Raw genomic sequence first — 23730 nt, 5'->3', positions numbered from 1 at the left:
GTGCCCCAAGGGCCGCAGATTTTGTCTTTGAGAGCCGCATTTGGCCCGCAAGCCGCAGTTTGTCAACCCTTTTTAAAACTTTTGAGTTAAGTGTTTTTAAAAAGTAAAAAACTAAAGTTTTTAGCCTCACAACTTTTTAATTTTCTTCATTACTTACTTTCATTTATAAAATTTAAGTGCCATATGTTGTCCAACCCTGAACGTTTAATCTTTGGTTTGATATTTACTGCAAAAACAGTTAAAGTTAAAAAAACATTAAATTCCAGCAAAGCACTTTGTACAAACATTTTAAGTCTTTGTATAACTTAAAGTTTACTCTGTATACATTAAATAAATCTCAAAGCTACAGTTACTTTGAACTCCTTAAGATTACTTATGTAGAAAGCTATTTTGTGGAATATATATTTTTTTGAAACTGAAGTGTGTATAAAGTTTTTCTTTGTAAAATTTCATATGGAATTTTTTATCTAGAGTTTGTAAAATTAGTTATGGATCAACAAGGAGCTTATGGTGCCGGGAAAGCAGGAGAGTCTTTCAACATGATTGACTTCATTAAAAAACCAAAAACAATACTGAGGTTGACTAGCTGGGTGGGTTGAATGATTATACTTAAACTTATTCTAAATATCTTATAAGATTATTTATTAATATATTGAGCTACACTAAATTTTTGAATTTTACTTCAATCTATCTAAAATGCTTATGTAAAAAGTTTTAAGGTAAATTTTTGAAATTATTGACTTCATTAAAAAACCAAAAACAATACTGAGGTTGACTAGTTGGGTGGGTTGAATGATTATACTTGAACTTGTTCTAAATATTTTATAAGATTATTTATTAATATCTTCAGCTACACTAATTTTTTGAATTTTTATGATTCAGTTTGAATTTTACTTGAATCTATCTGAAATGCTTATGTAAAAAGTCTTAAGGTAAACTTTTAAAATGATTGACTTTATAAAAAAAACCCTAAATGTACTGAGGTTGGCAAGTTAGGTGGGTAATTTTACTTGAATTTTGTTGTAAATTTATTATTAAAGTTAAGAGTAAAGTATACAATAAAAGTTTATTTCTGTATATCCTAAATTACACTATTTTTAAACTTATGCCAGAATCTTGAATAACACATTTTTCAATAAAAAGTGTAGTAAAACTATAATGATATCAGTCATTTTTCATTCAGTGTATCAAAAAAGTTTAAGTAAACACGCCAAAGAAGTAAACTTAAAAAAAAATATTGGTTACAATACAATCTCAATAAATATTTAAATTTTGATAATTGTGTTAAAAATTTTAGTAAATTTATTTAGTAGCTTTTGAATTTTTTAAGTTACAGAGTATAACAGAGACTATCTTGCAAAATTAAATCTAGTTTTAGTCTAATTTTTTTGTTGAGTGTTTAGGGTTAACTTTAGTGGGTTAATATACAGTCTGGTATAGTTATGTTAGTAAACAATGTTTTTACTTTATTACTTTAAAATTTTATACAAAATATGTGTTTAAAATTACAAGGTATTAAAGTATATTTATGACCTGTTAACAAAATAATTAGCTTTGTTATCTTAATTGACTTATTAATATTTATATAAAAACTAGGATAATTGAAAAATCAAAAACTTATTGTTGTTAAGTGTGCTGAAACAAATTTTGTGTAATATTTTCATTGATACAAAGTTTTAATACCATTGCGATGTAATTATAATTTATAATTATCTAAACATACCAAAAATAATTCTACAGGTATTTTCCCTGGTAGTTTTTGCTTGCATTATTTCTGAAGGAGTAGACAACCACCAAAATTGCATATTTGGCACTGTAAGTCAGAGTTGAAAATAGATTTACTAAAGTGTTGAGTTGACAATCAAAATATATTTAAATTAGACTAAAATTAGACTAATTTTTCTATAATTTCAACAATGGCATAAATTCTATAATTCAGTAGTATTTTTTTTGTTACTTCAGTTTATCATATTTTTATACTATATTTAGAATATAACATTAATATAAACAAGCTGTAAGCTTTTGTCAGTTCTATGTTCTTGAAAGGAAAGTATACTTAAGAGGTCAGTCTGGTTTGCATACTTGATAAGTAAAATATTTCTATAGCTTTTTTATTATAATTTTTTATTTATACTTTTATCCGTAACCCACCCTACTCAAACATATTAAAAATTAGTCAAAAAATAAATTTTCAATACTTTAAAAATAAATTAGAAAATAAAACTTAAAAGTAAAATTTAAAAAAAGTTTTTTTTTGCTTACTCAGCAAGTATGTAAATCAGACTGACCTTTAAGTATACTAGTATACTTGAAATATAGTAATAATTCTTTCTAAATTAATTGTTATTATCTATGTAATTAGAATTTTAATATATAAAAGTAACAATTTTTTTTATCTAAACAGTTGGACAGCTCTTAAATGATGTATGATTTATTTAAAAAAGTTAACAGTATTGATTTGATAATTAAGAAGCTACACTATCAAGTTTATTAACTAGTTAATAATTAGTTTTTTTTTGATTTCATTCTCGATTTCAGATACTAATAACTAGTAGTAATTTATTATTTTTAGTAGTTCAAAAGTCAGCATATAAAGTTGAATTTTTTATTACCTGAGCAATGCACAAAGTGAAGTAAACAGGTGAAGTAAACAGCTGTAACAAATTGGGTTGTAAATGTGGTAAAAAAATTTTGTGCAGCACATATGTAGTCGCAGACAACTTGAAAGTTTAAATTTAAAACAATGTTCAAAAGGGCTAATTTATTATATTTAAGTTCAATTTTTAGATAGCGTGAAATTTTTTATAACACTTGATGACCTTTAACTTTATACTTATTTAGCAGTCTGTGACTTGAGGGCTGAATTTAAAAACCTATTTCAACTTATTTTAGTAAAACTTTGTATTTTAAAAGTATTAAAAAATTTAAGTGTTAACTTAAAAAGGAAATATATATTGCTAATTTTTTTTTCAAAAATGTTGGTGAAAATAGGTTTTATTATTTCCTTATTTACTTTTATCTTAATCAGGGATCAGCAGTCTTGCGGGCTGCATTCAAAATTTTATTTCAAGCTATTAAAGCAGATTTTATATTTTTTGAAAACATTTTATAATTTTGGTATTATCTTTTAAAAGAAAAATATATTTCTAAAGTTTCTTTGTTAAACAATATTAGTGAAAATAGGTTTTATTAACTTTGTTTTATTTTTATTTTGATTTTATGAAGTTGTAATTTTTTCGACCTGCAGATACCTATTCTAAATACATGTTTTTGAAATTTTGTTTGTTGACAAAATATTATTTAACATTTTCCTACTAGGTTAATTTTTTAAGGCAAACTAAGGTCAACCTTCTACAAACTAACTGCTTTAACAAAAAGCAATCACTTGTCACAAGTTAGATTTTTAATTGTATTTTTAACTCTATAGGGATATTTGTGTTATCCTTGTTATTTTTTTCTAAGCACAAAGAGAAAAAATTTTGAAAGCCATGCATTACTTTTTGCCTAGCTGGATTAAAGATTTCCGGACACAACTAACAAGAAATTAGCTTAATGGCCTCTTTAGCTTAGAAACTGCTGCTTTTAAGCCTTAAAGGCAAGTAAAACATTAATATTTAAAACTTTTTAACTTTAAGCTAAAATTGGAAATGAGAATTTTAAAAGTTTTTCATGATAGTTATATAATAAGAAGAACTTGAAAAATAAAACTTAAAAAGGCAATCAATTTGTTCCCATTTTTTATACTGTATAATAAATTTGAAAATTCTAATAAACATACAAACAAAACACTTACTCATTTTTAATTACAAGTTTTTTATATATTTTTGAAAATAAACTAGTACTTCAAACTAGTTTCAAAAAGCAACATTGACGTTTGCTCTATACCCAAACCTTTCGTTTGAAAAACAATCCAAGCAATGTAGAGTTCTGAGCTAATTGTATTTTATTATTTACAACTATCTTTACACATTGTTTTCATAAGTAAACTAAACCAGTTCAATAACTCACAAGCAGTGTTTCCCTAACTTGGGCATTATTACCCAGTTGGGGCGATTTGGAGCATTAATTAGTAAGGAGGGAAAAAGTAAGTTAGTTATATAATGAAAAGGGTTGTTCCTAATTTAGGGATGACTTTACAAAATTTCTGCCTAGCTTGCAATTATGATATGGAGTTTGTAAAACCCTGTTTCAAAACCACAAAATAAAACCAAAATTTCAAACAGAAAGCGAGCACTTGAAATTACGTAGTTTTTACATTTATTTTATATTTACAGTATCAAGTTATGTATTGTATAATAAAAACTATCATTATAAACTATTAAATACAATTAAGCCAAGTTAATCAATATACAGAAAGCGAGCGCTTGTAATTACGCGGTTGCAATCGGAGTGATGGCCTTCATAACCGCCACCGTATTCTTCATATTCGACCTCGTCTTCCCCTCCATCTCATCCGCTTCCAAGAGAAAGAAGGTGGTGATGGTGGATCTGGGAACTGCCGGTGGGTATTTTGTTGAAACTTTTGTATTTATTTTAAGGTAATAGGAGGCATAAAAGATAAAACAGACACTACTCAACACATCATTTTGAATTTTTAACTTAATGTTAATTAATGTTAATTATGCTTGATGCACCAAGCTCTTCTCAGAGTCAAATATTTTTTATATTATTTTGTTATAGTTGCTTTTTTTTTCAAAGAGGGTATGTAGGTTTGACTATAACTATACAGCACTTTATAATAACTTTAAAACAAAACAACATATTAACTACTTGTTCTGTCAATTTCATAATAGTTATTTGTAAACTGCAGTTTCACTAATGAAATTACAGTTGGTTAGTTGTGTAATTTCAGTTTTGTATTTTATTTATAGTACATTTGCATAGACAGTATGATATATACTGTTTTTGAAGCACTATTTTTGAAATAAAGTTTAAATCAGTATTTATTTTGGCCATCATCAACAAAGTTGAGATGTTTCGCGCTATCAATAATAAATAATGAACTTCATTATTTATTAAGTTGAGTTGTAAGAATATTGTAGTTTTAACATTGAAAATTAATCTTTATTAACTTTCTAAAGACAAAATTAATGATGTTTTAAAACTCTTAAATCATTTTAGTTGTTCGCAACTACGTTTTTTTTTAACAGGGTGTTCATAAAAACAACAAATTTTTCCTTGTACAGCAAGTTAATTTATTAAGTATAAACTTAATTAAAGGTTAAAATAAGTTTGTTGTAGTTTTTTAACTGAAGTTTTATTAATTGAAACAAAAATCCGGTTGTTAAACTAAAGATTTTTAATTACCACTTGATTACATTGTAAAATTTATGTAGAATTTAATTCACATAACTTAATTCAAATGTAAATAATGAATTTTGTTACTTGTTAAACAACTTTTATATTTTCTTTAATTTTTTCATTTTCAATTTAACATTAAGTTATAAAGCTCTAATTTACGTTTCACAAATGTCGTAAGCAAACAAAAGCTATAACAATAAGAATATTGTTTTGCTCTCACTTTTTGTTTGATATAAACGTATGAAGTTTTTAATTTTAACATTTTGCAAAACTTCTAGGTAAATTGAAGCAAATTCTGTTTTATAGAAAAACCATTTTAGCATACACTGATAAACTTCAGAATTTACCCTGCAATGATGAAACTTTTTGTGATTTACACAACATTTAAACTTGTGGACATTTACTCTGTTGAACTTTTTATTATGACTTTGAAATAAACATAACTTCTACCGTTCAACTAATTAAAAAAAAAGTTTTTATTAAGCAATAAAGTAACAGAAAATTAAAAATTCATTTAATTTAGTCATTGTCTTTAAACTTAAAAGCTTTGTTTGTTGTTGAACTTAAGCTAAATAAGTTAGCAAAACTCCCAACACACATTTAAGAGGTTACGGACAATATTCATTGTAAGAATTTAACAATTTAATTTTATTTCAAAATAATAACAACTCCACACATAGGACTGTGGACGTTCTTGTATTTCGTCGGTTTTTGCTTGCTAATAACAAAACAATATAGTAATAGTAAAAACTCAACAGGACTGTGGACGTTCTTGTATTTCGTCGGTTTCTGCTTGCTAATAACAAAACAATATAGTAATAGTAAAAACTCAACAGGATTGTGGACGTTCCTGTATTTCGTCGGTTTCTGCTTGCTAATAACAAAACAATATAGTAATAGTAAAAACTCAACAGGATTGTGGACGTTCTTGTATTTCGTCGGTTTCTGCTTGCTAATAACAAAATAATATAGTAATAGTAAAAACTCAACAGGATTGTGGACGTTCCTGTATTTCGTCGGTTTCTGCTTGCTAATAACAAAACAATATAGTAATAGTAAAAACTCAACAGGATTGTGGACGTTCCTGTATTTCGTCGGTTTCTGCTTGCTAATAACAAAACAATATAGTAATAGTAAAAACTCAACAGGATTGTGGACGTTCCTGTATTTCGTCGGTTTCTGCTTGCTAATAACAAAACAATATAGTAATAGTAAAAACTCAACAGGATTGTGGACGTTCCTGTATTTCGTCGGTTTCTGCTTGCTAATAACAAAACAATATAGTAATAGTAAAAACTCAAAAGGATTGTGGGCGTTCTTGTATTTCGTCGGTTTCTGCTTGCTAATAACAAAACAATATAGTAATAGTAAAAACTCATCAGGATTGTGGACGTTCTTGTATTTCGTCGGTTTCTGCTTGCTAATAACAAAACAATATAGTAATAGTAAAAACTCAACAGGATTGTGGACGTTCTTGTATTTCGTCGGTTTCTGCTTGCTAATAACAAAACAATATAGTAATAGTAAAAACTCAACAGGATTGTGGACGTTCCTGTATTTCGTCGGTTTCTGCTTGCTAATAACAAAACAATATAGTAATAGTAAAAACTCATCAGGATTGTGGACTTTCTTGTATTTCGTCGGTTTCTGCTTGCTAATAACAAATTAATATAGTAATAGTAAAAACTCAACAGGATTGTGGACGTTCCTGTATTTCGTCGGTTTCTGCTTGCTAATAACAAAACAATATAGTAATAGTAAAAACTCAACAGGATTGTGGACGTTCTTGTATTTCGTCGGTTTCTGCTTGCTAATAACAAAACAATATAGTGATAGTAAAAACTCATCAGGATTGTGGACGTTCCTGTATTTCGTCGGTTTCTGCTTGCTAATAACAAAACAATATAGTAATAGTAAAAACTCAACAGGATTGTGGGCGTTCTTGTATTTCGTCGGTTTCTGCTTGCTAATAACAAAACAATATAGTAATAGTAAAAACTCAACAGGATTGTGGACGTTCCTGTATTTCGTCGGTTTCTGCTTGCTAATAACAAAACAATATAGTAATAGTAAAAACTCAACAGGATTGTGGACGTTCCTGTATTTCGTCGGTTTCTGCTTGCTAATAACAAAACAATATAGTAATAGTAAAAACTCAACAGGATTGTGGACGTTCCTGTATTTCGTCGGTTTCTGCTTGCTAATAACAAAACAATATAGTAATAGTAAAAACTCAACAGGATTGTGGACGTTCCTGTATTTCGTCGGTTTCTGCTTGCTAATAACAAAACAATATAGTAATAGTAAAAACTCAACAGGATTGTGGACGTTCCTGTATTTCGTCGGTTTCTGCTTGCTAATAACAAAACAATATAGTAATAGTAAAAACTCAAAAGGATTGTGGGCGTTCTTGTATTTCGTCGGTTTCTGCTTGCTAATAACAAAACAATATAGTAATAGTAAAAACTCAACAGGATTGTGGACGTTCTTGTATTTCGTCGGTTTCTGCTTGCTAATAACAAAACAATATAGTAATAATAAAAACTCAACAGGATTGTGGACGTTCTTGTATTTCGTCGGTTTCTGCTTGCTGATAACAAAACAATATAGTAATAGTAAAACTCAACAGGATTGTGGACTTTCTTGTATTTTGTTGGTTTCTGCTTGCTAATAACAAAACAATATAGTAATAATAAAAACTCAACAGGATTGTGGACGTTCCTGTATTTTGTCGGTTTCTGCTTGCTAATAACAAAACAATATAGTAATAGTAAAAACTCAACAGGATTATGGACGTTCTTGTATTTCGTCGGTTTCTGCTTGCTAATAACAAAACAATATAGTAATAGTAAAAACTCAACAGGATTATGGACGTTCTTGTATTTCGTCGGTTTCTGCTTGCTAATAACAAAACAATATAGTAATAGTAAAAACTCAACAGGATTGTGGACGTTCCTGTATTTTGTCGGTTTCTGCTTGCTAATAACAAAACAATATAGTAATAGTAAAAACTCAACAGGATTGTGGGCGTTCCTGTATTTCGTCGGTTTCTGCTTGCTAATAACAAAACAATATAGTAATAGTAAAAACTCATCAGGATTGTGGACGTTCTTGTATTTCGTCGGTTTCTGCTTGCTAATAACAAAACAATATAGTAATAGTAAAAACTCAACAGGATTGTGGACGTTCTTGTATTTCGTCGGTTTCTGCTTGCTAATAACAAAACAATATAGTAATAGTAAAAACTCAACAGGATTGTGGACGTTCCTGTATTTCGTCGGTTTCTGCTTGCTGATAACAAAATAATATAGTAATAGCAAAAACTCAACAGGATTGTGGACGTTCCTGTATTTCGTCGGTTTCTGCTTGCTAATAACAAAATAATATAGTAATAGTAAAAACTCAACAGGATTGTGGACGTTCTTGTATTTCGTCGGTTTCTGCTTGCTGATAACAAAACAATATAGTAATAGTAAAAACTCAACAGGATTGTGGACTTTCCTGTATTTCGTCGGTTTCTGCTTGCTAATAACAAAACAATATAGTAATAATAAAAACTCAACAGGATTGTGGACGTTCTTGTATTTCGTCGGTTTCTGCTTGCTGATAACAAAACAATATAGTAATAGTAAAACTCAACAGGATTGTGGACTTTCTTGTATTTTGTTGGTTTCTGCTTGCTAATAACAAAACAATATAGTAATAATAAAAACTCAACAGGATTGTGGACGTTCCTGTATTTTGTCGGTTTCTGCTTGCTAATAACAAAACAATATAGTAATAGTAAAAACTCAACAGGATTGTGGACGTTCCTGTATTTTGTCGGTTTCTGCTTGCTAATAACAAAACAATATAGTAATAGTAAAAACTCAACAGGATTGTGGACGTTCTTGTATTTCGTCGGTTTCTGCTTGCTAATAACAAAACAATATAGTAATAGTAAAAACTCAACAGGATTGTGGACGTTCCTGTATTTCGTCGGTTTCTGCTTGCTAATAACAAAACAATATAGTAATAGTAAAAACTCAACAGGATTGTGGACGTTCCTGTATTTCGTCGGTTTCTGCTTGCTGGTCGACACTTGGAGGAACAAGATGGGAGCGCCTGCCGAACTCGAATACGGAGCTGACAACGCCAGAGCCGCCATAGCCTTCTCATTCTTCTCTATTTTCACCTGGGTTTGTTTGAATTAATATGTTTTGTATTGATATTTACATTAAAGTTGTTTGTAGGATATTTTTATTGCAAACTAAAATTGTGTGTTGGGTATGTTAAAATGGTGTTTGGATGTAGTTATTTGAATGTAATAACATTTTCATGTAATAATGTTTTTGTTAGCTCGATGCGAAACTTTCATTCACCTGGTTTTGTTTTAAAAAATTAGTAGCTGTTGTTTTTATAATAATTTTTAATTTTTTCTATGCTTTTTTAATGGCTTTGTTGTTATTTTACTTGTTTTTTAATAACATTTAATTTGCTTACATTTAGCTAAAAGTTGTTTCTACTGCAAATAGCCTATTGAATATGATGATAGGTTACTGTGTTTGAAAGTTAAAAAAGTGTACTTGGGTTTGTTTATTAAAATTTGTTTATCAAAATTTGGTTAGATGTTATTTTCATCTATGTTTGTAAAACTAGAAAAAAAGTTTAATAGGGTTTGATAACTGAAAAAAAGTTTAGTTGAGTTTGTCATGATAAAAATAGTTATTATTCAAATAGTTTTACTAAGCGGGATTGTAATTATTATTTAAATTTAATTGTTACTGTAAGTACCTCGTTAAATTTGTTTAAAAAATATTATTTTTCAAAATTAAGAAAATAGTTCAAACTTTTAAGAAATTTTTGTTGAACTTGTCAAAACATTTGCGTAATGAACTAGTCAAGTTTCAGTAATGGTAATGCAATTAATTGATACTAAAATGGTTATTGATAATATTAGAGATATGTTTTTTGTTGTGACATTCTCATTTTTTTCCTCCTTCTAGGTTCCTTGTTTTGTAGTCATACTATTTTTTCAGCAAAAGTAATAGTAATTGAACGTGCAATAGTTCTCGCATAATACTTTTCATAATGAAGCAAAACTAACATGTTATTACAGAGTTTTAAAAGTAAAAAAAAGTTACTTATATATTATAATTGGCTCAATAATACTCAAAACCTGTTGTTTTAAATTTTTATCTTGTCATAATAACTTATGCATGTGTAAGATTTTTTGAACTTGCTCTAGTTTTGTAACTGCTTTCTTAAAATAATACTTAAATTAGGAAAAAAAGTATTAAAGATAAGTAAACAGTTTGATAAGTAAACAGTTTGATACATTAAGTTTTAATGAAACGTGATCAATTTTAATTAAGTATTTTCTGATATTTTGTTTTACAAAAAAAATATAAAAGTAACATAACTTAAATGAGGTTTCTAACCAACTTAACGTTTAAATAAATTTAGTTTTCACCAAGATTTTTTAATACACACCAAAGCTCATTGCTCAATCCATTAATTTCAAAAATGCTTTTGTTTGCTTAAGCTGCTCAAGTCAATAATAAAAGTTTGAATTAATATTTTATACTTTAAATTCAACTAAACGAACTTGACTATATTTTGGTCAAACATTCTAGTTATGTTGTAGTAGAAAAAAGTAAATATGGGCTTTGTACACAAATTTTTACAACATGAAAATATTAACACCGTCAGCCGATACGGTGAAATTAACTCGTTTATTTGTCGAACGAAAATTTGTTCATTTCTCAGCGGAGAACTGCATGGAAAAAGTTTTATTGATTTGTGAAACTTTTTATTTTCCATCTGACGTGTTGTTTGTTACTTGAACGACCTTCAAATGAACAAAGCTTTTCTTTTTTTTCTATTCTAGTGAAAAGCTACAGTTTCTTTGTAGATAAAATTATTTTTTTAAAACTTAATGGTTTCTTTTTTATCAAGTTTAAAGTTTCTTTTGATTTTTGTGTTAAAAAAACAATAAATTTTTCAGTTTCAATGCCTAAATTGTTAGAACAGAAAACTAATTTCTCAGAAGAAATGTCAAATTTATGTATTTAAAATTTTTCCTAATATAATGGAAGATTTATCATTGTGTTTGAGTTAAACAAAAACCACTTTATAATAACTGCTGAATATTGAAACACAATATTTCGACACGCAACAATAACAGCAAATGTGAAAGATGAGTACAAGTTTTTAAAGTTGTTTGATATCTTAAAATCAACAATAAAACCAGTAAATTTTATTAGATTTTGTACGTTGTAGAACCGCAACGTTTTGCAAAAATTATAACAAAAACGTCTTTTTAAATTTTTGTTAAGTAAAGAATGTCAAAAAAAACTCTTTACAACGAATTTAAAACATCATACATAGTAAATAAACTAAAAGCAAAGTCATAAGATCTTTTCAAACACTTCACATAGCAAATGTAGGCAAATTAGTATGCACAATTTTTTTATAAACAGTTTATGTGAAAACAAACTTATTACTCACAATTACATCTATTAACAAATTAAAAGTAAACTAACTATATATAACATTTTAACAACTATTATAGCACTGTGCAGTTTTTTATCTTTACAATAAATTATAAATTATTGATCACGCATATGTATTGCAATAACAAACATATCATGAATGATAATTGATTGGAAAAATTTGTACATATTTAATAATTTATACAGGCTATAATTTGTGAAACTCCAAATAAATATGATGTTTTCATCATAAGCATTTCAAAAAAACTTACCAAGTAACTATTTTCGTTTGTAAAAGCTTAGTTTTAATACTTTTTTATATCGTACACTTGCCATAAGTTGAACTAACATACTGAGCATTATAAAGTAAACAATAATGCTTGATTTCAATAAAAATAAGTTGTTAGAGGTTTTAAAATTTTAAGGAATTTTTTTATACTGTGTAAATAAGTGGAATATTAACTAGATAGAAAGCATTAAGCAAATTCAATAATTGACGAGGTTTTATGTATCGTAGAAATGTGAGAGCACTATTTACAGGGTTGCCACTTTACCTGGAAACCTGGAAAAACCTGGAATTTGACAATTTAGGCTAAAATAACCTGGAAAAACCCGGAATATTTTTAATAATTTTAACATTTTCAGTTGTATTTTTTGATTTGACATAAAAAATCTATCATATAATTAAGGTTTTTTGTCATCATCAAATTAAAAAACCATTTAAAGTAACTTTACAGTATCTTTTCAATATTTTTATACCATTTAACACAGTTTCTTAAATAGAAATGAACTTAAAACTAAAAATAGACCCAAAAATATGTACTTCTAAAAACCTGGAAGAAATTTGGAAAATCTGGAAAAAAATTTGAAAAAACGAGTGGCAACCATGTATTTATATAAAAGTAAGTAAACAAAAGTATGAAACATGTATACTAATAAAATAACATTAGCAGGACTTAAGCATTAAGTAGATAATCAACAAACGAAAAAATAATTAATAAACTAAATCTTTAAAAAATATTTTATAGGCGGGACTCACATACAAAAAAATTAAATATATAATTCAAGTTAAAAATAATATTATTTTTAACAAACAAATACTCACGCAGGCTGGACTGACGTACTACGCGCTGCAAGCTTACAGACAGGGAACATTGAGCGCTTTTGCGCCCTCTTATGACGAAACCGAGTATCCTAGCAACCAGTCTAGCGCCCCCTACAAGTCTTACCCGGGCACCGGTGACCTGATGAAGCCCTACCAACAGGTAATTCTCTGAACATTTTCAATCATTAAATTTAATTTAATCTCCTTAAACATACTGCTAATAACATTTAAGAAAGATCAACTGGGGACTTTGTGTTTTAAAATAGTGTTTTGTGTGAATTTGTAGGTCTAGTACTTAAAATTTTGAAATTTAGAAAAAAAACATCATTTTACAAATATTTAAAATTAAATTAAGTGTTTTTTTGTGTTAATTAAAGCCGAGAAGGCAGTTTTGGCATTGAAAATTAAATTTAGATTATGATGACTTGAAGTCATTTTAGAACAAATTCAAATTTGTAAAAAAACTTGAAGACTGCAATTTTTTTATCCTCCTTTTTTTCAGGCTCCATTCAGCAACCAGGAATCAACTGAAGGGGTCCCGCCCCCACAAGCCGGTAACTACGACCCACCCACTTACTAGGCAACAACAATGAGTGCACCCACGCTTGTTCTATGCAGGTGAGTGTTGAAATTATGATATTAATTTTTGTATGGAAGCTGTTTGATAGGATGTTCAGTGCTAATCTGAAATGTTAATATTATATTTAAAAGATATATAACATGAAGGTATTTGACATCAAAATTATTTATCTCTTTGCTAGCAAAAACAAAAAAGGTTTAGATTGAACAATATGATAAATAAATCCAGTCAAGTTATTTGTTAAACTTTTTAACAGTAGCTTGGTTTAGTGTTTATAATAAAGCTTAATAAAACTTTAAGATTTTTTTTAGCATTTAGACATTTTTTTAAGTTAAGATTTTTTTCATGAATTTTTATTGTAGTATTAACTAAACAATTAGATAAATTAAAAAAAACATTTTAAACACACCAGCTACGAATAGAAGCAACTAAACTGGTGCTCACAAAACAACAAATAAAAAGGACGAAAATTTTCAACTAAATTATTCATGGGCCCCTCTGTGTGAGCCACCTTTAAAACTTTTCCATTGAAATACTATGGCGTACTTTTTATCGTTGCTGTTTACTCGTAATCTCTTATATTCAAATGAGACTTGTGTAGTAATTTCCTTCAAGCTAGTACGTATTCCGTTCTCTATTTTGAAATAATGCAGTTTAAAGAGATTTTTCCTGAATCAACCGATGCATTGTAATTTGGGCTGCATTTGTTTAATTATTTTTTACTATATCTTGCATGATATTAATTTAATTTTGAAAATAATTTCTATGTCATTAACAATAAACTTAACACTAAACACAACAAGTTTTCTTTAATTTATCAATTTTGGGTTTTGTTTTTGATAAAAAACTTTGTTGAAAATTTAAATTTTTAGATCTTTTGCAAAAAAAAGACAACAGCCTAAGTTAAACAAAATATAAATTAATAAAATCTATTTTTAACAAAAATAGATTAGAAAATTAACTGAAAACATGCTAAGAAATCTTAAAATTTGAAATGTTAGTGCCACTTGTGTATAACTTGATTAAAATTTGTGATTTATTAAAACTTGTGATTTTTTACTAACAACTAACATTTTGAAGTGAAATCTTCATATATTTATTCAATTTTTCTGTTTTGTTCTTATACTCGGAACTTTGTTTATTTTTATACACAACATTGTTTGTTTTGCACATAAATGTTTATTTTATACTAATTTGTTTTTAGTATTTTGTAAAACAAAAACATGAATAAACTGTTAAATGTTATAATTTTTATTTTTATCAGTAACTAAAATATAATTTAAATTCAGTATAATAAATAATTTTGATTGCTTTGTGATATACATTATGTTTATAAACTACACTCCTTAATTTTAATAAATATTATGTATATGTGGTAATATATATTTGATTATTTAATGAAAGAATTACTAAAAGTATGTTTATTTCAACCAGTGTTACAAAACTTTTTTTTAATTGAAAATTAATATATTTATGATAACAGTTAAGTCTGTTATCATACAAAACAATCTTAAAGTTACTACTTGACAGTTTAATTTTAAAAATTAAAACTAATCTCTGATTTTTGATGCCTTTACAATACTTAAATATTTGTACAGTATCTATATACTGTTAGGTGAATAAAACTAACTATAAGTACAAAACCATAATTACTGCTATTATTTTACACAGTTAAGCTTTTCATTAACAACCGCAAAACGCGAAATTTGTAAGGGCAAAAGTTTTTGATTTATCGAAAAGCTATTAGTTATGGTATTTACAATATGGATATGTATATATGGTAAAATGTAGCTCATTATAAGTTAGTTCAAAAAAGTTCTTTAAAGTTCTTTCCTAAAAGTAATGTATTTTAATTAGCGTTACCATACATAATATGTAAAGTTTAAAAGTATGTTGAAGCTTAATAAAAATGTAAGTACTTAATTTTTAATTTAAAAGTTTAAAACATGTACTTAGCTAGAAATAAGTACATTTGTAGTTAAGAAACTTTTGTAAAAAAAAAACTAAAATTAGTAAATAACAGTAGTTTATACAAAGTAGTAATTTCACAAATATATGCTTTTTTTGCACTAAAATACTGCATTATCATAATTTGTTTATAACTAAAAAATAGCTTACTTTTAAAATTTTTATCAAAATATCTAAAGATTTAACATAACTCAACTTTGGTAATAATAATTTAACACATACTATGTGGTGAAAAAAGTCTTTACAAATTGCTCCAGTAAAAAACTTATTAAAAACCAGTTTGAATTAAAAGCATAAGTTTAAAGGCTGAATACGAGTTTTTAACTATTAAAGTGCTTGAAAATCTACTTTTTATTCGTTAAATTACAATTAAGCAGATCCGTATTCTTTAAAGTTGAAAATTTAAGCTGAACAGCTAAATTTTGAAAAATGCTTTAGCAAAGTTGCAATTATATAACAAACAAGTTTCAGGCTCGATAAACTGTTTAATTATTCATCAAGTTGGTGAGCTTGGTGGTAAAACTTCCATTATTTTATCACTCACATCTCGACAGTCGGTTTTTGTTAGAATAATCGTCACTTTGGCCTTGCAAAAACTTTCGTTTTCTCTTATAAATAAGTAGTTTTATGGAAAACATATTTTATTGATGTTTCAACTTAGTATTATGAATTACTGAATACTTGTAATTTTTTAATGTATCTTAAATATTTTTAAGTATTTTTTCTAAAAGTATACGAACTTCCAAAATAATTATAAAGAATCAACAATGTTTGTGTTTTTATTAAATCGGATTACGATAGCTTTGAAGGTTTAAAGTTAACGAAATTTAATATATCTGTTGAGGCTAAAAGGGTAGGAAGTTTTTTTTACTTATTAATAAAAAAAAATGTTTTGTCTTTTGGTTTAAAATAATGAAAACAGTATTGTTTTCAATATTAAAAGAACTAAAAACAAACTTAAACAGAATAAGTGATTACTGTATAATTTTGTTTAATTTATAACATACTGCTGATCGATTAAATAACTGGTAAGTTTTAAGAAGCATAGCAACAACTGTTTATATATAACTTGAAAACTAAAATTATTGATAAAAATTACTTAAAAGTTTATACTTGGGTTCAACTAAAAAAAAAAATCTTTAAATTAGTTTTCAAATTAAATAACTACGATTACTTTTCTTTTCTACAAAAAACCTACGAAAGTTTACATTATATGTTATACAGCCAATTATTTATACCAGTTTATGAAAAAACTTGTTTTGTTTTATTATAATGCTTACTTTAAGTTTACTGTGAGTTAATAAAACGATGAACTTTATAAAGTATATTTTTTAATCATGAACTGAAGTTTAGAACCTTAAACACACAAATTTGGATTTAAACACTAAGACTTGAAACATTTACAACAATGATATTAACTTGGTAGTTTTCAAGCACAATAATTACTAAATAGTTCAATAAGGGATTTGATTTAAACTAGATTAGTGAAAAAAATCTTTGACACAATTAAAATACTTACAGACTACCCTATTTATTAAAAAAAATTTTGATAGTTTTAGCATCTTCCAGTAAACAGTTTAGTAAAAAAAAAACAATTTATCAATTGTGATCTAATCCTAATCAAAAAAATAGAAACTTATAAGGATGTAAGCCTTTTTATATTGTATTTATTGTTTTCTTCGTCTTGTTTGAATACTTTATTTTTGGTAATGTACTTTTAAATTGTTATAGAAAACAGTGTGAATTACGAACACTGCAAATAATTTATTTATTATTTTTTAAGTATTAACTTCGATAGTTATTTTTTTACTTTGTAATATGATTTAGGTTTTTATTAGATAGATTTATAAGTTTGCGCCTTTAAGACATATCATAATACTTACATTTATAAAACTAATAAACAAACAAAATCTTGAAGAACAAACATGGAGATTTTCTACAATTAATATCCTCTTAAATTTTAAAAGTTATTATTTTGAAAACCTGTTCGAAATTTAAATCATTTTCCATCATACTGCGCAAGACTTTCTTAGTAAAAATAAATTAGAACAATTTTTGAGCATTTGTAGAATTAGGCTTATTCTTTTTAAATTTGGTTTTGTTTCTTTTCTACTTTAAGTATTTCAGAAGTTATATAAGTTCGAATGCGGCCAATTTTTGTTAATTTTTCGATCAAAAACTACGCAAATACTTCTCAATAAGTCAAAGGATTGCATGCAAGAACTACACAAGAAAATATAAAACACTTATTTATACTTGTGGCCCATCAAGGGTAAAAATGCAGCACATTTTTACTTTAGTTGGGACGCAGCCTATGAAAGATAGTACCTGCGGCCCGCAAACATGCAAATGTGGCACATGAATAAAAAATCTTAAAACTTGTAGTTTAGGTACAGATAATCTAGGTCCCAAAATGAAGAGCAAAAACACTGGTCTTAGGTACATTTCATGCTAAATTCGAAGCTTACACTAGATATTTCGGGTTTGTTATGAAAGTTTAATACTAGAGTTATAACTGCGGCCCGCAAAAATATTTTATTTTCGAAATCTGGCTCGCGACCACCAAGTGTCTGCCGATCCTTGTGCAACACCATGCTTTAGAAAAATTTGTTTTAAATAAGTGTTTCAGGATTTTTGTGTGGTATTTGCAAGTCACTTTTTGACAAAACAAAGAGAGAACTTTTAGTAGTTTTTGAACTGAAAAATAACTCGTTCTTTTGAACTTACATAACTTTTTTATACTTTGAAGTTAAACATCAATATGTATATGTTTTATGTAATCAGAAAATATTCAAATTTCAACTTTTCATTCGGTGTCACGCGCAGCCCAGCTACTGATAAGCGACTCCAATTTTTCGGCGTAGTTCAGGCAGTCTAAAGATTTTGCAATTAAAAGTGGCTTCTACGTCGCTTTTGTACTTGCAGGACACTACTTGTACATCTCAAAATCTTTCGACGGAGGAGAGCGCTGACGTTTTTGTTTTTAAACTGTGAAACTCTTTGTTGAGAAACTGTGAAACTGTTCTTATCAACTCAATTTACTGGCCGAACAGGTTTTCACACAACTCGCGATCAAGCTTTTTCTTGGTTGTCCAGTCACATCCCAGCAGTAGCATGGAAAGATCTTTTGCTTTTTGCACGTTCGTCGCAAAGCTTTACGCAAAACAAGTTGAACTTGAATTGAATTTTGTCATTACTTTGAGGTCTAAAAAATGTTGAAATTATAGTGAAAATGCTCTTATATGCTACTTATTTTTACTCCTAAAACTAAGCTGTATATTTTATTTTATTAACACGTAGTAAGACAAAAACTATTTTCCTGTTAAGAAGTCTTTCTTGTTTATCTTGTATCTTAAAAACCGTTAATAATCAATTAGATTGGATTTGCTTAACTTTTTGTTTTACATGGATTATAAAAAATAGTTATACTAAAAACCCAGAGTTATACAAACTTTTTATTACTTTTATTAAATATTTAATGTGCAAACATTTATGAAGTTAAATAAATCGTGTGTTCTAAAACTCTAACGTTCAAATCCGTATATTATACGTGCTTTTACTTTTAACAAAACTTTCAAATGTTCAATAGTTTAGAAACACTTTTTAGTGTAATCAATACAAGCTAGTTTAAAATATATGAACTTAAGATTAATATTAGATTAGTTAACAGATAATAGAACTTTATATTAATAAAATGAAATGATTGTAACTTGTCAACAGTATGTTATAAGTTTTTATTTTCTCAAAAAATATAAGAATAGTTTTTTCGACGATTAACAAGTTTAGGTGCTAAAAGCTTTTAAAAGCAAATCAGCTAGCTAATAAATAAAACTGCCTACTGTAGACACATTTACGACTCTATAAAGCTAATAAAAACAAAATAAGACTAAATAATGGTAGTAATACAAACCTTTGATAACTACTGCTAGTCTTTTGCAAAATAAGTGAAGCTAATTTGTCATATAAAATGTAAAAAACAAGTATCACAAACATTATACACATTTAACTATGGCATATTTTTCTTGTTAAATGTTTACCTATTCATTTAAAATTTTCTATTAAAAATGTTCAGCCTAATTCACTATGCCTTTGACGACGGCTTAACTGTTGTACTAAAAAGACTTCTGTTTTGTCTAACCACCAAAATTAAAAGACGAATTCTTAAATTTTTACCACATTTTTAACTTTTTTGTCATGTTTATCGATGTTGTTTGTTTTGTAAAAGTTTTTATAATCAATAATAGATAGCACGCACATACTGATCACCATACTAGAGAAGTATTTTAATTATATTTTCATTTTATCACTAACATACTTAATAAATCTATTTAAGTGTTCTAACAGCCGTATGAAATCAATCTGGAATTCGTTAAAAAAGTTTTGGTCTTATTTTATTGAAAAACTTTAGTGAGATGCTTTTAATCAGGTCAAAAAAAGCACTGATTGAAAAATATTTAATGATTATCTAATTCATGTGTACCACTTTTTTCAATAAAAGTTAATATTAAAATATAGAATTCAAACTTTGTTCCGGAAAAAACTTAATTTTTTGCAATCAATTTAAATTGTTTCCAGAAAAGTTTTTAAAAAACGATTTTGTTGTTAGGAGTTTGGTAGTTAAAAAGCAGATTTTTCGTTAAATTAATTTTGATTACTTTACACAAAAGTTTTTTTTTTCTATATATTTATTGCACTTACTTGAATTATTTTTTAGAGAACTTATATGTTTTTTAAATACTGTGTGAAAACTTTCAATGATATTCAAAACAGTTTTATAAAAAGTTATTTCAAAGTTTTATGATCGTTTTTATTGCAGAAAGAATCTATTTAAACTGGTTTTATAGAAAATCTGATTCGGGTCACTAATTAGGGGTTATAAAAACTAACAGTTAGGGTTTTGTTCAAGATTACTGACAGTATAAGGCTCTTAGATTTAGAGTCAAGGATAAGTGTAAAAAAATCTGTTGTAATTGTTAGTTTAAATATTTAAGATTAATGTATAGAGTTGTCCAGGTAGAAAAAAACTTATTCATACGACATATTGGCGTATTCAATTATGCTAAAAAAATATTTTACTTATTTGGATACTCTAAACTGAGCTTTATTTCTAAAAATCAATAAACCATTATGTAAGTAAATAAAGCAGTTTTATTTTGAAGATCAAGTTTAAGATCTATCTAAAGTATAAATTAATAAGTCACATATTTTATAAACGTACGCTATGAAAAAAAATCTAAAATATTTTAAATTTAATAATAAAAAGTTTGTTGTAGTATCATAAACTAAAAAAAGGTTATTAATACCTTCACGCATTAATAAGAAAATTTTAAATTGATTCAAATATAATCTTGTAATGTATTCATAGAACTCTTCGTAAGTGATAAAGTTTCAAAATAAAAAGTAAACTATACTTACAAATAGCTTTACTTAATAACTGAAAGGTTTTTTTCGTACACCAGGTCGTTAAACCAAATATTTTGAGCGCTTTTTTGTCGTTCAATAAACAACATAACTATTTTTGAGTAGTGATACGTTTTTAAGTTAGATGGTACAACAGATAAAATTATTAAATTTTAATTTAAACATTTAATACTAATACTTAGTAATTACAGTAATTCTAGACTAGAATTTCCCAATCTTTTATTTTCAAAAGGCCTCTAAAAAGTACGTAAAAAAGCTATGGCCCCCTATTAACAACATTACTCAGAAAACTACTATTAGAAACATCAAATCTTTTTCTGCTCTTCATCATCAACTCAAGAATATCTAGTGTAAGTTTCAAATTATGACCTCATAGCCCCCTTTGGGCTTTAATGCTCAAGGCCCTTTTTGGGAAGCCCTGTTTTAGACCAATTCTAAGATACTACTGAATTTAAAAACATTTTACAACAAAATAAAGCTACTTTTTTCAAAATATTTTAATTATAATAAAACATACTTATATGAAAATTCATAATCATATTTTGATTTAGTATAGTTTATTCTAGCTATTTTTTTAAAAGCAGTACCTTTTAATTTAAACTGTATTTTTTAAATTAATTTTCTAGTTTGTGAAGTTATTTAGAGTAAACATATTAAACTAATATTGTAATATAGTAATTTGTTTTTTGATTTAAAATAAACTATTTTGTTTTAATTATACATACATACATTGTTTATTGAACGATAAAAAAAGCGCTCAAAAAGTTTGGTCTAAGAACCTGGTGTACAAAGGAACTTTTCGGTTGTCAAGTCTTACACCATATATACATATTATTTAGAAGTTTTCTTAAGTTAAGACAAAATCATTTCGATAAAATAACTATTCTGGACGAGACATTAAACTGTATTTGTGGAGTATGACTTGATAACCGAAAGATTTTTGTATACACCATTTCCTTAGACCAACTTTTTGAGAGTATTTTTGTCGTTTAAAGTCCAATAGAAAATACTATACTAATTAACTTTGTCAATACTAAAACTATCCTACTCCCGTAACATTTATTGAATTCATATTTTTTTTGTAAATCTAGCTTTTGTAAATTCTTTAGTGTTTTACTTTTAGACCATCCTAAATCTTTAAGAAATCAAAAAGATTTTAAGCTAGAAAGATTTTAATTTTCGAAATCTAGTTTTCTCGTAGCCAAAAGTTACCTATGCTAGAATTTCTTGGTAGTTATATTCCTTTCAAAGATAGGTATATAAAAAGTTAAAGCTATGCATAGAAAGTTAATACTCAGAATGATTATTTCAACTAAATTCGAGCTTAAGTTTTCCTAGACAGCATATTTTCAAAAACTGACACTAAAAATTAAACCATTATGATTGTACAAATGTGTTTTTTATGACAACTTTCTTTAAAAATTTTCAAAACTTAAAGCTACTTATTTAATTTTAATTTTTTTAAATCTTCTTAAAATTTTGAATAATTTTAGTTTAAGTGATTTAAGTTTGGAATGAAAAATAGTTTTACTTTATTAAGGAAAAAAGTTTTTTACTTTGACAAACGATTGTACATTTTGAACAATTCAAACACTTAAAAGTTAATTAAAGGTTAACATTTCATCACATTTTAAACTAATTATTGTCGTAGTATCTAAAAATACTGCTATAAGATATTTTCTTTATATTGTTTATTAATAAGTAGACTAAAAAGTAAAATGGTTTTGTTTACATTTCGAAATTAAAAAAGTAATGACAGAAGTAAAGTTAAATACTAAGCTCTTAAGGATCATCAATAACATTTTCTAATCAAAAATCAACTATGTTATAAAGTATTCATTTTTATTAATGCTAAAAAGCTGCCAAAAGCTTTATTTACAATTTTAAGTTTTTATAGCATTTTTATGATGATAAAAGTTCAATAAAAGTTTAACACCTAATGCAAGTTAATAAACTTCAACAACAGAAAAATAAGTAGTTTCTGAAAATCGTAATTTGTTAGTTTAAGTTTAAAACGTAAGTTACTAGCTTTTAAGATTATATGAAGAAGTTTATAACTAATAAAATTATGTCCGATTTAGATTATTTAGTTTTAATATTTATTTACGTAAACTTTTACAAGTATAGTTTATTTGTCCTGAACACTATGTATTGTTTTAATATGCTTAGAAACGAAACCTATAGCGTATAAAATATGTAAAAAAATTTTGTATACACACTGAAAAATTTAAGTACTCATATATTTTTTGTGCACATAACAATTAAAATAAGCTACGAAAACTGTAACGACAGATTTAAAGTTTGAGGAACGAATAAAGTGTTTATTTTAAAAAATAAAACTCTTTCACAGTAAGTAATTAGTATTTCTTCAGTAAAGTGAGAGTTAGTTTTTAGTGTAGACAAAAACAACAAAAAAGTATTAATTGATTTTGAACTAGCGTCATACATTATGCAGTTTTTTTTTTATTTTCAATAATTAAAAACAATAGTCCAGAATAAACTCATAAATTTAAAATTAGTTACATAGTACAAAATGTTTATTAGAAAATTGTTTATTAAACTTACTTATGTTTTTTCTAACCAACTACTTAGAATTAAAATTCCAATCATTTTTGCTTTTATTTTTCAATTGCTTATAAAAGAAAAAATAAGATAATCTAGACAAAGGTGACTAGATTAACAAAACTTTATTAAACAACAGTTTATAAAAATATTTAAAAGTTTTAAAGTGTACGTTTAAAAAGGTTTATCTTAAACTTGTAACTTAAACTTATGTTTTCTACATTGCAGTATTATTTTTTAAGTATAAACTACTTAGTTATTTAATTTAAACACTTAAAGTACTTAGAACAAAAGTATAAAAAAAACCTTTTAAATATAGA

General features: G+C 26.5%; 1 protein-coding gene across 1 annotated transcript; it reads left to right on the top strand.

Moving 5' to 3' along the window:
- The first annotated feature begins 475 nt into the window (after nt 1-475).
- LOC145838010 (synaptogyrin-2-like) lies at nt 476-14644 on the top strand. The gene is made up of 7 exons (XM_082945526.1): nt 476-590; nt 1741-1815; nt 4354-4501; nt 9334-9479; nt 12884-13039; nt 13382-13497; nt 13872-14644. Exons 1-6 carry the CDS (start codon nt 489-491, stop codon nt 13457-13459), a joined length of 705 nt encoding a protein of 234 aa, XP_082801652.1. The 5' UTR covers nt 476-488; the 3' UTR covers nt 13460-13497; nt 13872-14644.
- Nucleotides 14645-23730: the final 9086 nt, after the last annotated feature.

This window comes from Thalia democratica, chromosome 6 (genome assembly GCF_965202585.1).
Source record: "Thalia democratica chromosome 6, ktThaDemo2.hap1.1, whole genome shotgun sequence".
Taxonomy (NCBI): domain Eukaryota; kingdom Metazoa; phylum Chordata; class Thaliacea; order Salpida; family Salpidae; genus Thalia; species Thalia democratica.
This window is presented reverse-complemented; position numbering and strand designations above follow the sequence as displayed.